The 16763-nt window shown below is 40.7% G+C and overlaps 1 protein-coding gene across 1 annotated transcript; it reads left to right on the top strand.

The window, feature by feature from the left end:
- The first annotated feature begins 941 nt into the window (after positions 1 to 941).
- LOC136427745 (uncharacterized) lies at positions 942 to 16440 on the top strand. The gene is made up of 22 exons (XM_066416883.1): positions 942 to 1512; positions 1957 to 2126; positions 2703 to 2850; positions 4539 to 4634; positions 4961 to 5176; positions 5529 to 5628; positions 6110 to 6306; positions 6570 to 6709; positions 7003 to 7162; positions 7385 to 7608; positions 8102 to 8260; positions 9016 to 9142; positions 9577 to 9715; positions 10175 to 10317; positions 11032 to 11132; positions 11455 to 11620; positions 12096 to 12227; positions 12628 to 12681; positions 12886 to 12986; positions 14125 to 14290; positions 14752 to 14895; positions 15183 to 16440. Exons 1-22 carry the CDS (start codon positions 1434 to 1436, stop codon positions 15395 to 15397), a joined length of 3177 nt encoding a protein of 1058 aa, XP_066272980.1. The 5' UTR covers positions 942 to 1433; the 3' UTR covers positions 15398 to 16440.
- The last annotated feature ends 323 nt before the right edge of the window (positions 16441 to 16763 follow it).

Here is a 16763-nt window from a genome sequence, read left to right as displayed (position 1 = left end):
GGTTTTTGAAATTGTCTCATTAATTATGCAAATTAGAATCTGATTTGCATAATTATATCCAATCATACAAAGCATCACGTAAGCTATCTACATACCAAAAAGCATTACCATCCATCAAGCCCATCTTGAGCTATTGTATTTTCTCATTAATTATGCAAATGAGGTCTTCATTTGCATAATTGATATCTATTAATATTTCTCTCTTCTTCGGTTACATATGTCACGTGTTTGAGAGTCCTATCGTGGAATTTGGCGGATGTATAAACTTTCCTCATTAATTATGCAAATTAGATGCTGATTTGCATAATAAGTATCTAATCATGTACATCATCACTCAAGCTATCTACTTACCAAAAATCATAACCATCCATCAAGCCCTTCTTGAGTTATTCCCTTTCAAAGTCTGCACCAAAACCTGATCCTGCAGTTCCAAAAAAGCCGCTAGGGGGCCAAAACCTATACCACTTACTCTCTGTCCAAAGAGCTATCTACCACTCAAAAATCAGTTCCATAGCTTGTCCAGAACACGAGATATCGAAACAGGAAGTTCTGCTGCAGTACCGTAACAAGCCGCTAGGGGACCCAAAATCTAATCATTTCTTAGTCTCATCAAGACCTACCCACCTACCAAATATCAAGACAATCCATCCAAGCCTTCTCGAGTTATGCTGGTCTTTACAAACATACATACAAACGCTACCCTCTGCATAACCTTCTCGGCGAAGGTAATCAGACATGGGACTGTCAGGTCATGTAACCAGATGGCCTTGCATAAACGTACATGTAGGTCAAATAAATAAACCATCCTCCAAGCAGAGGTGTGGGTCCTCCTGGTTTTTAACGCGTTCAGTTTAGGCATTTTTGTTCACCACGATTGGCGACATAAATGAAAAGGGGACAAAATAGAAAGCCTGACAAAAAACACCTAAAAACACGACAAAAACCAGCCAGACCCACTCCTCTGCTTGGAGAGTACACTGTACTAAAACCGCACCACTGCTAGGTGCGGAAAAGTCACATGTACATGTACTATGTCTTTCAAAATGTGTATGATATGGAATAAAGATTTATTCTATTCATATATATTGACTGTGCCATTTCATCATCACTTTCAACTTACAACACTGCAATATTGAACCTTTGTGGCCCATATAATATCAACATACTCATATTTTTTCATGACCAGTTATAACATATACATTTGTACCAGCACACTCTACACATATACTAGTCCTGTACCACCAAATGATTTTTAACCCCATCTAGACTGGACTCATTCGCCCCATCATAACTTCCAAATGGTATGGTGCATGATCAAATTTGCAGGGGGTGATAAGCACGTAAATATCAATCACTCTCCATAATAAGCCTTGATTATTTGGCGAAGATAATGTGTTCGTGGAACTCTAGTTACCTTTTTCATTTGTTTCAGGATGACTGGCTCAAAAACCTGCTGGCTGTTAGCAGTCCTCCTTGGATGTTGCTGCCCATGGCTGACACAAGGTCAAGAAGGTGAGCGTGTTTTTCTTGTTTACGGTATCCGATAGAAGTTATTTGCATTAATATAATATATATAATTATGTCATTTGCTTCATGAATTCGTATATAGGAGGTCAATGCATTATATTTTGACTGCCGTTATGTGTGACAAGGTCGCGGTTTGTGGACTAAGTTGAGAAGGTCCTCTTGAACACCAGCAAACTGTTGCAATTCCCCAGGTAAATTTACCAATTGACAGTTAATTTCTTTCTGCGTCATGAGGATATGATACTTTGAAAGAAGAGAAGCTGCTAGACAGTGTAATATCTAAGTCGTCCTTCGTTTGGCCATGATCTGTCAACATAGGAGTACCATACCTTTTCGATTTATGCTGCAAACAAGGTATCAAACAAAAAAACAAACATACAAAGAAATGACAACAATAGTAACATCTTACTCCAACGCTGCCTCTGACAGAAGAAAAGTTCTTAGCCGCCAATTTCACCGAGCAGCCAAAGGATGTGATGTTCGACCCCTTTGCTGAGCAAGAGATTAGGCTACCATGTGCCGCAAAGGGAGAGAAGCCGATCACCTATCGCTGGTTGATGTCCAGTGACGGATTTACGAATTTCAGAGCATTGGATCTGGTAAGATTAGCACGATTCTTTCCGTTCACATCGGTTTACAATATAGCCAGGGTTATGACGTATTCATTGAGCATCGCGGGTTACTGAGCAAGGTTCTAAGGACTGCAACCCTCTCCAGTGGTGTGCATAGTCCAGTGGCTTGCTAGCCTACCCCTGGACCAAGAGGTTGGGAGTTCAAATTCGAATCCCGGTTGTTGTCGCTCACGGCGCTGGAAAGGGTTGTAGTCCTTAGGAGGATTCACTGTTCATCGTACTTGTCGAAAAAAGCAAGGAAGACTTTCCCGAAACAATGAACAGGTATACTAGTACATAGCGTTTGTCTTCTCTAGCTGTCGCGATCAGTGGAATGAATTAACTGTTGTGGTGGCGGAGTGGGTACATTTGCAATGCAAACGTAATGTACGGATGAGGTTAACTGGTACAGTTGGTGTTAATGTAGATTGTAATCAGACTGAAGATAGCTATTTTTCATAGCTATCATAGCTAGACTCCCGTTGCAGAGCCAATGATAACTTGCACTTCGAGGAGCATGTAGTTAGAATTCTTGTGTTGTTTCCTACTCAACCTTTCTGACAGAATTCTCGACAACCACCATATGAGATAGACGCGGGTGCGTTGATCATCAAGAACCCAGAGAAGAGCAAAGATGAAAGGTTTTACCAGTGTGAGGCAGAGAACAAACACGGCAAGGTCCTCAGTGACCCGGCAGCTGTCAAATTCGCCTGTGAGTCTAATCATTTTATATCAAGCGATATATTACTATTAACAGTTGGGCTATCTCATAATTCCTGTTAGTAGGATAAACCTAGATGTGCATCTTCCCCAAGACAGTAGGATACAAATGAAGGGGCAATGATTGACCGGTCTGGCTCATTTTCCTGTTTAGAAATGCATCACAGTAATTTCATGACCAAATCACATGGCCAACTACAACTCTTAGATAAAGCAGCAACACAATAGGTACGTATATCAGCGTCTGTTTTAAGAATCACATAGCACAGGTCAATACAACTGATTTCTCTTTGAATGGTCGATCCCTTGTTATTTTCCAGTCACTAGTACCATATTTCCGAGAGTAGTGTAGACGTCGACGTTCATTTCAATGTGTGATTTCCAAATGTGTTTCAATGACAAAGACTGACATACCAGGAGAGGTTGAGCTGATGCAAATACACACAACGACATGTGTTCAATCTGACTTATCCAAACAGACGCCTGTCGTACAACTTTAACATTTGCAACTAGAGTTCCACGACCTCATACCTTCGCCAAATGATTTTAACCTTTATGACTGACGTATTAGGAGTGTTTCTCATCAATTATAAATCATACCAGTTGATTGTCTTAAAATACAACATGTCCAAAGTATAAGCTTATGAAATTATGAGCTTAACAAAGAAGGTTATGCTAATATTTATCATCAATTATGCAAATGAGGCCCTAATTAGCATAATTTGATTCAACGATGTTCACATTCACATAACTTCCCGATGCCACAAAAAAAATTTTAAATGTATGAAATTACCGTCATTTGCCAGTGTGGAATTAAAGAAGTTATTCATTAAGTATGCAAATTAGGCTCACATTTGCATATTTTCTATCTATCAACATTCCTCTCTTCCTCAGTTACAATTTGAAGTCATATCATGGAACAAAGCAGATTTTTAAAGTTGCCTCATTAATTATGCAAATTAGAATCTGATTTGCATAATTATCGTCCAATCATACTAAGCATCACACAAGCTATCAACATACCACAAATCATGACCATCCATGAAGGCCATCTTGTTATAGTATTTTCTCATTAATTATGCAAATGAGGTATTCATTTGCATAGTTCATATCAATTAATATTTCTCTCTTCCTCAGTTACGTATGGACACATGTTTCAGAGTCCTATCATGGAATTTGGCGGATGTACAAACTTTCCTCATTAATTATGTAAATTAGATAGTGATTTACATAAGAAGTATATAATCATGTACATCATCACTCAAGCTATCTACTTACCAAAAATCATTACTATCCATCAAGCCCTTCTTGAGTTATTCCCTTTCGAAGTCAGACGCAAAACCTGCTCCTGCAGTTCCAAAAAAGCCGCTAGGGGGCCCAAATCCATACCACTTACTCTCTGTCCAAAGATCTATCTACCACTCAAAAATCAGTTCCATAGCATGTCCAGAACACGAGATATCAAAACAGGAAGTTCCGCTGCAGTACCGTAAGAAGCTGCTAGGGGGCCCAAAATCTAATCGTTTTCAGGTCTCATCAAAACCTACCAACATACCAAATACCAAGATAATCCATCAAGGCGTTCTCGAGTTATGCTGTGCCACTACAAACATACATACAAACGCTACCCTCTGCATAACCTTCTCGGCGAAGGTAATGATGAAAACATTTTTTTCTCAGACGTCGACGAGTTTGACCCCACCCCGCGTGACCCTGTATCCGGACGTCAGGGCGAAGGTGCGGTGCTCCGGTGCAAGAAACCAGACGCATATCCAGGTTACGAACGTTGCGTTGTGTTGATGTTTGAATTTTTGTGCAATTCAAGTTTATTTTTAATGTTGTAAATTTCCCTTGTGTTGTGTAACCTTTTTTCATTTTAGCTTTTTTTTTCTTACCAGAAACGATATTCGAACAAAATCTTCTGGTGCAATCATCGTCTATGCTTACCCTAGATTTATGATCCTAACTGGTCCATTGGACAAGAGATTTTCTCCGTATCTTTGTTGGTCAGCTACAACTTAAAGTAGGATGTGGATAAGCTTTAACTAATGCTCCGGGAGCAGGATTATTGCGCGACTAAAATGTCTTATTGTCATTCTCAGGTCTCTTGTTCTTCTGGGTGGAGTCAGGCGCGCTTGACCCGGTCTTCAGGAGTACCGACCAGCGTGTGTACGTGTCTCAGAAGGAGGGAGACTTGTACATCGCCCGGACAGAACCGACAGATCTGGGGAGCTACCAGTGTGTGATCAGGCTGACTCTAGAAGGGTCTCAACTACGTGAAATCAGTCCAACAAATTCGTTCTCTTTTTCAGGACAAGGTACGCATAATCTACTGATGTAGTAGCATGGAATGTCCATGTAATCAATAGATCTACTATGAGACGTGTCTTGCTTGGAATAATCACAAGCTTTACTATACTACAGCCTATGCTATGGATGCTGTTTATTGTTACACTTTTAGATTTGAAGTCCTAAACACTAAAGAAAATATCCATTGGGATGTCCAAATCTATGCACGTTGAAGATGACGAGGAGCACGTTTCTGTATTCTACATGTATCGACCAACAATATAATAATAATGATAACATCATAGATATCAATAGTACTTCAGGAAAACCGTGATTTCTAGTTTGCATTCTGCGACAGTCGATTTTATTCTTTTTTTTAAGCCTCTTCCCAATCAGCTGCCAACTTAGTTCTTTTCGAAGGGGCTACGATGTCGACAGTTTCCCACACTACAGTCGTGATGGAGGCCTTTGCCTACGGAAAGTCAGTTTTTACCTTCGCGAGAAGGTTTTTGGTTCCGTCCGTGGTGGAATAGCTGGGTGGGTGGTTGGTAAACAACACAACTCGAGAAGCTGTATATTTGATAGGTCGGTAGGTGTTGGGGAGCAAGGTCAAGTTCGATAGTGGGCCTCCTAGCGGAACTTCCGGGTTTGAAGTCTCTTGATCTGGAAGTGCTGTGGCATAGGCTATGGTCGTGATTTTTGAGTGGTGGATACCTCATGGGGCAGGGAGTAAGTGATGGATGTTCGAAATCACTTTTACACACGTTGGTGTCGAATTATTTCGTCTGCCAACAATTTTGTCCGCCATTATTACTGGGATTTTTAGACTGGATTTGTTTCGTGGTGAAGAAATTCCTGTTTTCATTGTGTTCATTTTCATCCCTTCTCTTCAGATCTTAAATTTACGACGCCCTGACTTACCGATATCATTTTTATGTCGAGTCAATTCTGTTCTTCTTCAGCCCCATACCAACCTTGACGTGGCGGCGGCTGGACGCACAAGGCAACGAGGTTGCTATGAGTAGCAGGGTGACCATGGAACAATTTAAAAGAGCCTTGACCATAACTAACGTGCAGAGTGGAGACGCAGGTTTATACGAGGTCACGGCATCCAACAGTTTACGGTCACAAACACGAAGAACTCAACTCGTCGTTAATGGTAATTAGTATAGTATAGACACTTTTGTAATTACCGACTTGTTTAGCACAACTTTGGTAAATGTTCATACATGTATTTGCTCAAACTGCAGTAATGGCTGGTTTGTTTCATTATCAAAATAGACAATTGCAATATCACAAGGCACCTTTAGGTTAAAAAAAGTAATTACAACAGTTCAACGTCTGTCACTATTGACACCAGTCGACACAACAGTCTGGAATGAAGTAGATGTAACTTCTTAATCCTCCATTCCTCCTCTACAGAAATACCTCATGTTTTCGAAGCCGGCTGGACTGACAAGGTCTTTCGTCGGAGCGAGGGAGGGTCGGTGACGTGGGACGTCGCCTGGCCCTTTGGAAGCAGTTCAGATCCTGTCCAAATCATCTGGCTGCATAACGCCAGGGTTCGTAATCTTTTCTTCAAACCACAAAAAACTTCAACCCAAACTATTTTGTCATCCTCGGGTTAAGCATTATGCTTTTTCAATTAGTCAGTGGTGCTGTGCGGCTGCGCTACGGCTCGCGGAGTTAGCCAAGCACATCGGGTCTTTTCGATAAGTGTATTGGTTTAGTACCCTGTATTGATTTACAAGGATGATTTATCAGCTCTACGATATCATTGAGGGTCTCTTGCAAAGGATAAAAAAGTCGTTAATTCTTCAAAATGTTCTCACTGACGTCTGACTGCTCCATGTAGGCTCTGACGGCCGGAGGCAAGTACAGGATGACTCGTACTGGCAAAACCGCATCACTTCAGATCACCGACCTCGTCGAGGCAGACAGCGGTAGCTATCAGTGCTCAATTAGAAATGAATACGGCGACATTTATGGACCAGCTGCAACACTTTACGCAGGAGGTAACGGCCTTGTGTAGATGTATCACAGATGTTACATTATTTCAGCTGCATGTACCTCAATATGGACACTTCTCTCTGTATAAAGACATAATCACAAACGATGTACGCGTGCCTGTAAGTCAATCAAGACAGCGTGTGCTTTGCCCATGCATATATACATATAATGCTAACCATTGATTTTGGCAGGTCATTCAAAGAACATGCATGTACTTTTCTTTCCAGGCCCAGGCTCCCTGAGGAACTTCAGACAGACAGAGAGTGGGGACGGCTACGCAGTGCTGGGCTGGGACCTGCCTGAAGGCAGCCGCGCCGATGACATAGGCGGTTACCAGGTGTTCGTTACACCTAAGGGTGGTGGAGACACGAGGATCATTGATGTTTCATCAGGAGAGACATCAACCCGTGTCGATGGCTTAACCAGCCACAGCAGCAACTACAATTTTCAGGTAAGACGCCCTCTTATACTTACGCACATGGAGAATTGAATGGCAGCTGGGTTACAAAAATTGCTGATTCAAAATTGTGGCACCACAGTTGCATCTAATATGTGTCTTACCTAACTTGGATACAATCCTCGTTAGTTTACACTCGCCCTTTCTTGTAAACCCATACAACTTGTGAACCGACAAGGACGGCACCTACTAGGTTATTCTCCAAGCAGAGGTTTTGATCGGGGGGATTAGTAGTGGCCCAGTCACCTCTGCCTGGAGAATAACCTAGGCTACTCCTTGTCGCATATGTCCCTACAGGGGTTTCCTTTGGTTGCTAGCGCTTTGTATGCACAAAAAAAGGGGGGGGGCGAGGGTTACAACACATACGCCACTTATTTCTGGCTACTTTTAAACAAACGGGCCACCAAAGGTATGTGCCGTTTGGACATGCTAGGAAACGTTCATCACATGATGAGGTTTCCTTTCTTACATTCAATGTTCTTCCTAGGCTCGGGCGAACAGCAAGGAATATAACGTACCAGGCCCACTGACCGATGTGAATGATTCTGATGGTGATGGTGATACTCGGGGTATTGCAACAGGATCCGGAGTACCACTCCTTGCTTGGCTACTCCCGCTGCTGCTTCTACTGTTGCTGTTTCTACTGGTAAGATATTCTTTGTCAATGTTGCTCCCATGGTATAACTCATGATATACCATCAGTATCGAGTTGCGGATTCAGCAGGACCTCAATACCAGTTATTTGGTAACATGTTAGAGATACATGTGCCTGAACACAGATAGACGTAGTGAGGCATTACAACAGATCTTAATTCAAACCATATGGAGAGGGTAACTAGTACATGAACTACAACAAGGCTTAAAAGCAACATGAAAACACAAAAAAATGCCTAGGAAATTGACCTATTGCCAGATAAGTACCATGAATGCACTGTCAAGACTTAATACAAAAGTTTGAAATCAAAACTTAGAATTAGACGTCTATTTGTGCTAAAACCAAGTATGTTTCATGGCTTGCTGCCAATGTATTTCAAGTCACAAGATACATACACATACGTACCTATACAATCAAATCTTGTTGAGCAACCACCTGGCACAATAAACCACCTACAGTTTCTAGTTACAAGCCACATTAAAACAGTCCCGTCCATTTTTACATAGTTAACCCCACCCTGTCCTAAGCAACCACCAATTATCAGCAACTATTTTAAAATTTCCTGTTCCTTGAGTGGTGGCTGAATCCAAGTTTGACCTACATTGTAGTCCCATTCTTATAACGTGTCAGACTTTTACGCACAAATAATGAGTCAAGGTGTACCATAGCTACGATGGAACATGTAAAACTGGCAAAAGAATGTAACATTATATTTTTATATATCATAATTCCTACCATTCCCTCAGTGTTGTTGCTGCTGTCTATGGCTGGGGCTGTGTGGGAAATACTGCCCATGTTGTACCTGTTGGACCTGTTTCGGAGGTGAAAAAACACCAAGAAAACCATCAACTGGAGGTATCATCGGCCCAGCAGGTGGTGAAATCAGACATAGTCACTAGTGCTAAGAACGAAACCGTAGTGTTCAAGTCGTAGTGCTGAAGTTGTAGTGCTAAACATGATGATAAATTGCATTCTGCTTGGTATTTGAAATGCTTGAAGTGTCATTTTCTTTTTATACATGTTGTATCCTGGTAAACAGCCTATCATAATATATACACGATGCAAACTTTTTTCAAATTTATTCATGCTGCTCTTTCTGCCCTGTGCCTTTAAAAAAATCAAATTAGGACCAAAGATATACAAAGCCTCTTTGCTTTGCAATGTTAGGAGAAATTTTGGTCCTGAGCATAATAAGTCTGACTCATCAATTTCATTTAGAGCTAAAATCAATTCCAATATTCCAACTATTTAACAGATTAAGTCGTCTAAAGAAATCTTTAACTATAAATCTGATATTTCCTCTGCAGGTATGGATAAGCACCACCTAGAGATGCTGAAGTTGTACCAACCTGACGCTGTTACACATGTGAAGCGTCCTGACCGGGTCACTGTGTACCTGGCCTCCATAAACGTGCTGCCAGCCAGCGTGATCAAGATCATCAACAAGTAAGACCTGTGTTTTATGTTTAACAACCGTCAGGACAGCAAAGGGCACAATGTTGTATCGAAGCGTATAAGCCATCAGGTCATTCCTTACTTGTTCGTTTGTACCCCCCGTCCTTGTGGCACACATGTTGTTTGATTAGCATCTTGTTGTGCAAACCGTTGTGGCGGCTTAAGGTAACCCAGTAGAATTGTGAGAATTGATGTGAATTAAGAAGTTGTCGCTCAAATGATAGAATGAAAATTGGAGAAGTGTCTTTTTCTTGCATGCTTGTCTTCAACAGTTGCTTCTGGCTAAAGCGATGGCACAATTTTCATGTTCCGTGAAAATTTTATCTTTCTCCTTCTACTTTCCCATCACAAGATAAAAACGTTTAACCAGAAACTATTGTTTCACATGATTAGCAATCCTGTATAGGCATTATCCGCCAAGTCAATTAACACTTGATGGCTATGTTTCAGTCAGCACACCCAAGACGGTTATAACAGGAGGATTGTGGAAAGCCTGACACAATACGGAGGGAATGAGGCCTTCCAAGGATACTGCTCTTCACTTAGGAAGGAGGAGAAGCTGTACTGGCTGGCAGACACTTTGGAAGGGCGAGGTAGGTACATGTAGATTGATGTCAAACAGGATACATTACTAGTGAACAACTTATTGCCAAGCAAGGGGTGCTAATGATGTTAGCTATAAGTATATGTATATAACTGAAACTGGATGAGGACAATTAATTTGCTTGTATTTCAAGCTTCAAATTCATGTACGGGTAATAATTAAGTAATTGTATCGTTGAGGAGGTTCATCAGTCACGTATAATCACAGTTACAAGAATATTCGTCAAACAATGACTTAAAAGGTAGCGAGGTACGTACCTCCAAATTTTCGATGTCAACTGTACATCTTGATCACGGAATAACCTAGTCTCGCGACTTGAACACGAGACTAGGACGCGACTTGAATACGAGACTAGGACGAGACGAGACGAGACTAGGACGAGACGAGACGTTCCAAGTGGATGTGGACTGCCTCAAAGAGGCAGTCCACATCCAGTTGGAACGCGCTGGGATGAACCGTACCGGAGGTTGGGAGGTGCCCAAGTCCTACTTACCCCTACTCCGCAAGGAGGCGGCGGAGGCAGGACGATCTTCACAAGTCGCGTCCTAGTCTTGTGTTCAAGTCGCGAGACTAGGTTATTCCGTGATCAAGATGTACAGTTGACATCGAACATTTGAAGGTACGTATCTCGCTACCTTTTAAGTCATTGTTTGACGAATATTCTTGTAACTAAGTAATTGTATATTTCTAACATCATGATCAGGACTGTCTGTCTACCGACGGGAGCAGCTGATGCAGCATAATTCCGTCCTGGTAGAGAAGATGGACCCTGACATAACACTGGCCTATCTCTCCAAACAGAGGGTATGTGTTTAAAAAGTAAATTGAATTACCACATGAAAGATCATCATCATTATCGATATCATTAATATGATTCCTGCTATTAATATTCTTCACCATCTTTAAAACGAAGGAAGCTAGACATCTTCCAAGATCTTCTGAGTAACTGGGTTAAAATAAAAATGGCAAACTATATTAGAAATTGCAGGATCTACTGAGCGTCTTTTTTGTTTTTGCAAAATTAGAACATTCCGGCATACATCGATCACATTGCAATGTTGTAGTTTCCAACTTTTAGCATTCCTTTACTGAAATAAAAGGAATTCTCTATCCATGTAATGGCTAGGTGTTCACCACTGCCATGACTGAGCATGTGTCAAGTGCAAACTCACGTGAGGAGAAGAACAGACGCATCATCCATCTGCTACAGTCAAGTGATGATGAGGATTTCTCTGTGTTCCTTGATGCTCTGAGACAGAATCAAAGCCAGGCTCACCTTGTGGAGCTTTTTGGTGCGTATTGCTATCTCAATCTTTTTTTGTTAATCATCATCATACTTCCATTTTGAAGTCATGTGCTAACTAAGTATCATTAACAAGTAGCGGAATCCCACAGCTCTATGAATGTTCAGTCACATTGACCGATCCGTACAGGCCTTAGGTTTGTTGTCATGTCAGCTTCTCTTTGCTAAATTCCTAGTTTTCGATAGTCAGGGAAAAGCTAGAGTTGCTCATGTCACAAGTTTGATATATATACCATTAATTTTCCTTTGCTCGGCTTATAACTGTAACATTGCTGATATCTGAGTCAAACTGGATACATAGAGCATAAGAAGACATGCATTGGATTTTATAAAAGAAATACGGTAAGTGCTATAAGGCCTTTTACCTGTATTGTCTGCATGTCTCATGGCACAGGATATAGTCTTATTGGATAGGATGCTATGACCTTAGACAGTACGAACAGATCACATTTCCTTCTATCCAGGTTCGACTGGCCAGCAGAAGCAGCAATGGAACGGGGCTGGCCAGCAGAAGCAGCAATGGAATGGGGTGGGCCAGCAGAAGCAGCAGTCATGGAACATAACTGACCAGAAGATAAACTCGACCCATGTATCCTGTACGTATTAGGCCCTATGATAAGTATGTAGTTCCTTCAAAATAGCTGCATAGGCAGCGAGGACAGTCTTAACTTTTGCGTCCAGAGATCTGGTGACCAGTGTTGCTTTATGAGGTTTGAGCGTAGATAGGTTCACATGTAAAACATTGTTGGAAAAGCATTTTTAATCATAAATCGTAAAAGAGGATTCAGAACCTCTGACATTAAGAAACAAAGCTTATTATGCCTTGCACTCTCTAGGCTTAAACTGTCCATCACACTTGCTAAAAGCCTGGCCATACAATGCAAAATAAAGCCCAATACTGTATTACCAAATTTTTAACATGTCTGCACATGTTTTTATGTTGAAAAAGTTTCTAGCATGCCATACATTATTTGTAACCATGTACTGTGCCAACAGCTGGTGTCGACATTGACCGGAGTGATCGAGTCACTTTAACCAAGGAAGGACGAGGTAGGTACAATCTAATGTCGATTAAAAGAAAAAAGGACCATTTACACCTATCAGTTAACAACAAAATTGCCGAGCCAATTACAAGGGGTTTTGATGATATTGCTAGCTATACATATAACTGAGACTGGATGATGACAACTATTTTGTTTGCATTCAAGCTTCAAATGGAGGTTATAAAAAGGAATTGTACCTTTCTACCCTCAGGACTGTCTGTCTACCGACGGGAGCAGCTGACTCAGCATCAGTCAGTCCTGGTACAGAGGATGGACCCTGACATAACACTGGCCTATCTCTCCAAACAGAGGGTAGGTGTTTCTAAAGTCAAGAAGAGTTCGGTAACCTCATACCTTTTCAACTGACGTATTCTAAGTTTCTCATTGATTATTCAAACAGGGTCCTCATTTGCCTAACTTATACCTGTTAATGATCTTCTCTAACCAAGTAGCACCAGTCCAAAGTATGGAAATTCTATCTTAGCAAATAAGTCTATTGTAGCAATTTCTCATCAACCATGTGAATGAGGCCCGGATTTGTTTGATTCAATAAGAATATATCTAATGATGTTCATCTTTACTCCACTTCCAAATGCTGCAAGTATGGCATTCCTGTCATTAAACACTATGGTATCATATGGGGTGATTAAAACAAATTAATTTCTGAACCCCCAACAGGTCCTCTTTTACAGCTCCTCGGATGGAAATGAAGTTTGATGTTACTTGTTACTAGCGCCAGTTAAATTGATAGCCGTATAGCCCACAAATTAAGTAAAACTACTACGACTACTTTCCCATGAATGAAGAGCAAGAAAATCTAGCACACTTTTAGTGGCTGAAACGATTAATAACTGTGTCAAGTTTCATCTCTCTTAGACAATGGGGGAAAAGTCTACAAAAACCTTTAATCAACACAATGCATATTCAGGACCCTGATGATCGGTTCAACACTCCAGCAACGAAAAACAAATGATCGGATTCCACAAATGAAAAAAGGCATATGACTTATATCCATTTGGATATATGTGCAGTTTAAGGCTCCTACAACTGTTGTAAATATGCCAAATATTTTGAAAAATTAAATTGAACCTACCTTGAACTGGTCTTTGCTTCTGATGCACTTCAAAAGGGACGGTCATCATGAAATCAACTCTGACAAACAAGCAAGTCTGAACAACAAATTGAGATATCACTTTAGTCTCGAGAAGATATGTACCTTTGCATTTGGCTTTGTGCCCAACTTTGATCAATTCATTAAAATATAATTCGCATCTATTCCTGCCAAACATCATTATTAGCATCTAATTATGCCAATGATCAGTTCAGCTATCTAATCTATCAAAAACCATTACAATCAGTCAGCCCCTTCTTAAATAATTCTCCTTCAAAGTCTCAGACAGCATAATTCTGTCCTAAACTAAAATGATTTGTCTATCTATGTAATGGCTAGGTGTTCACCACCGCCATGACTGAGCATGTGTCGAGTGCAAACTCACGTGAGGAGAAAAACAGACGCATCATCCATCTGCTACAGTCACGTGATGATGATGAATTCTCTGTGTTCCTTGATGCTCTGAGACAGAATCAAAGCCAGGCTCACCTAGTGGAGCTTTTTAGTACGTATTGCTATCTCAATCTTTTACAGTTAACTATCATACTTCCATTGTGTAGTCATGTGCGCAGTATGCATCACTAAGTTTGGTTTGTGAAGGGTAGTGGAATACCACAGCTTTGGGGATGTTTTTTTCCAGTTAAATTGACCGAATCTTACAACATTAAGGTCATTTGTCCAGTCATGTCGGCTTCTCTTTACTTTGCTAGCTTGCTAAACTCGTATTGGCATTGCAAAAGATGGTCATGATCTTTTGGAATTGACACACAAGGCTTAGTATGCTTTGCATTCTTTGGGTTTAGATATTCCACTACATGAACACCTGCTAAACAAAGGGTGGCAAAACAATACCAAATGCATTTATATGTATACATGTAATACAGTTTTAACATGTCTACAGATATTTTCATGATGAAAGATTTTCTTGCTGTCATCATTTGTAACCTGGATACACTGTGCCAACAGCTGGTAGTGGTGTCTACATCAACCAGCAGAGTGAGCAAACAGCCCGAAGCAAAGGGTTGTGCTTCACCGACCCTTCCATCAAGTCAGGCGCTTCTGCAATGGTCCAGATTGGACAGCCAGTCATTTTGGAGGTCAATGGAGAAGGTGTGTCCATTACGTTTCTTGGAAGACTATGTTGCTGAAAGGGGCACACATAATCTTTCTTTCGTTTTCTTTGAGGCATTAGTAGAATGTAATGAATGGAGGAAAATGGATTTACATAAAGTGCCCCTGCATACATGTATACGTGTTTTTGACATGGTATTAAGACTTAGGTCTAGGGTAGACCAATCTACATGACATGATCCTGAGAGCAATGCCAAGACACTGGACAGTTGACGCTGTGCTACAGGCTATGTTAATAATGATAACCTTTCCTTTCCCTTTTCAAGTGGACAATGCCTATTGGTTGCTGAACGATGGGCCCCTGCCACAGAACAAAGGCATCAACGTACGTAAGTACGGTCTGACCCACGAGCTGAATATAGACGGCATGACCCCTGAACTGGCAGGCACCTACACCTGCCAAGGTAACACTCCGGATGGCGCCATGTTGTCATGTGACATCAACATCACTTCGATGGAACCCAAGATGATGGCTCTGTAGGCTCAAGAGACAAGTCCAGGAAAATATTCTGCCACCGATACTGCAAAATTGTAACTATACCGAATATCAACTGTTTTGCAACCTCCTCACACTTTCATTGACAAGTATTCATTGAATGTTATTTGCCTATTAAACGTTGTTGGACTAGCCTGGCCAACCTTGCTGAAATTTTCTATATGTTAGACCCAAACAAGATAAAGACCTGGTTTACACACGCATTTCTAAGTACACTCGGACCACATCTCGGAGTACTCGGGCTTGGAAATGTATGTGTAAACCCAGACAAAGCGTCATCATTGAACATGAAGGGATCATAATGTTTTGCAATTAGTAATGCAAATTTGCACATGTAGTATGCAGCATTCAGTGTTATATGAGTTACTATTATCGTAATTACACAACAAGCGTACCATATTGTACTGTCGAAACAGTTAAGAATATTATATTCAGGTAGATAACATATAGTAGGAACATTTATATCCAGCTTGATGGCATTTATCAAGAACATTATATAGTATATCCAAGATGGCTTAGGATAACACATTATTTGCACGTTTAGATGCGTAGCATTGTAATGCTGTTAGAAAAACGTTTAGTTAACATGTTATTATTTGATGATTAATAGGGGCTGAAGTTTCATAATGGGATGGAAGGTTGCGTATAATTGTATATTTAAGCACCATGGTGTTATATACCTTTTAAATAATTCGTTAACAGTACTTAAATGCCAGTGAGAATATATTGATGAAAAAGAAATGATAACGATGAAGAACTTCTACAATATATAGAAGTTATGCCTTTATAAACTTTTGTTTGCCTGGTGCACTGACTTATCCACATATTGTGAACAGTAGTAGAATAATTATATATACTAGACATAAATGGTGATACCTATTTACCAAGAAGACTATGTTTGCATATGTGCGTGCGTGCAAATGATTTGATTTTGGGCCCCCGGCGGCTCGTTCATTCTTAGATGGTTTGGAGTTCGATCAAGTCTATTTTTCTCTTCATAAATCTACCTGGAGCTTGTATATTGCTACAGTACAGTAGAATCTGCTTAACTGCACATACCATTTGCCAGAGTATTTGGTGCAATTATCCGGCCGGTGCAATTATGCGAAATTGCTCTGCTGGACCGGTAGTACACTGTATCATACAGGAGGTGAATAGTTTATAAACTTTGGCGTGCTGTATGAACTTGTTAGTACGCATTTAGATGTTGAAAAGCTTTCAGAATACAGTTACAGTGCGGTAACACCGTAGATTCCACCTCTTGTTAGGGCCACGTTTATGTATTAAAACAGTAAATTTCAAATTCTCAGGAAAGACATCTCAGGACACAGTGATTGAAATCAGTAAGCGC

The sequence above is a fragment of the Branchiostoma lanceolatum genome, chromosome 2 (genome assembly GCF_035083965.1).
Source record: "Branchiostoma lanceolatum isolate klBraLanc5 chromosome 2, klBraLanc5.hap2, whole genome shotgun sequence".
Lineage (NCBI taxonomy): Eukaryota > Metazoa > Chordata > Leptocardii > Amphioxiformes > Branchiostomatidae > Branchiostoma > Branchiostoma lanceolatum.
This window is presented reverse-complemented; position numbering and strand designations above follow the sequence as displayed.

Excerpts from the sequence above, each read along its gene's own strand:
- LOC136427745 (XM_066416883.1), top strand. The coding sequence starts at position 1,434 with ATGACTGGCTCAAAAACCTGCTGGCTGTTAGCAGTCCTCCTTGGATGT. Across the intron at positions 6,710-7,002 it reads TCTGGCTGCATAACGCCAGG|GCTCTGACGGCCGGAGGCAA; the intron begins GTTCGTAATCTT and ends TGCTCCATGTAG. Across the intron at positions 11,621-12,095 it reads TCACCTTGTGGAGCTTTTTG|GTTCGACTGGCCAGCAGAAG; the intron begins GTGCGTATTGCT and ends CCTTCTATCCAG.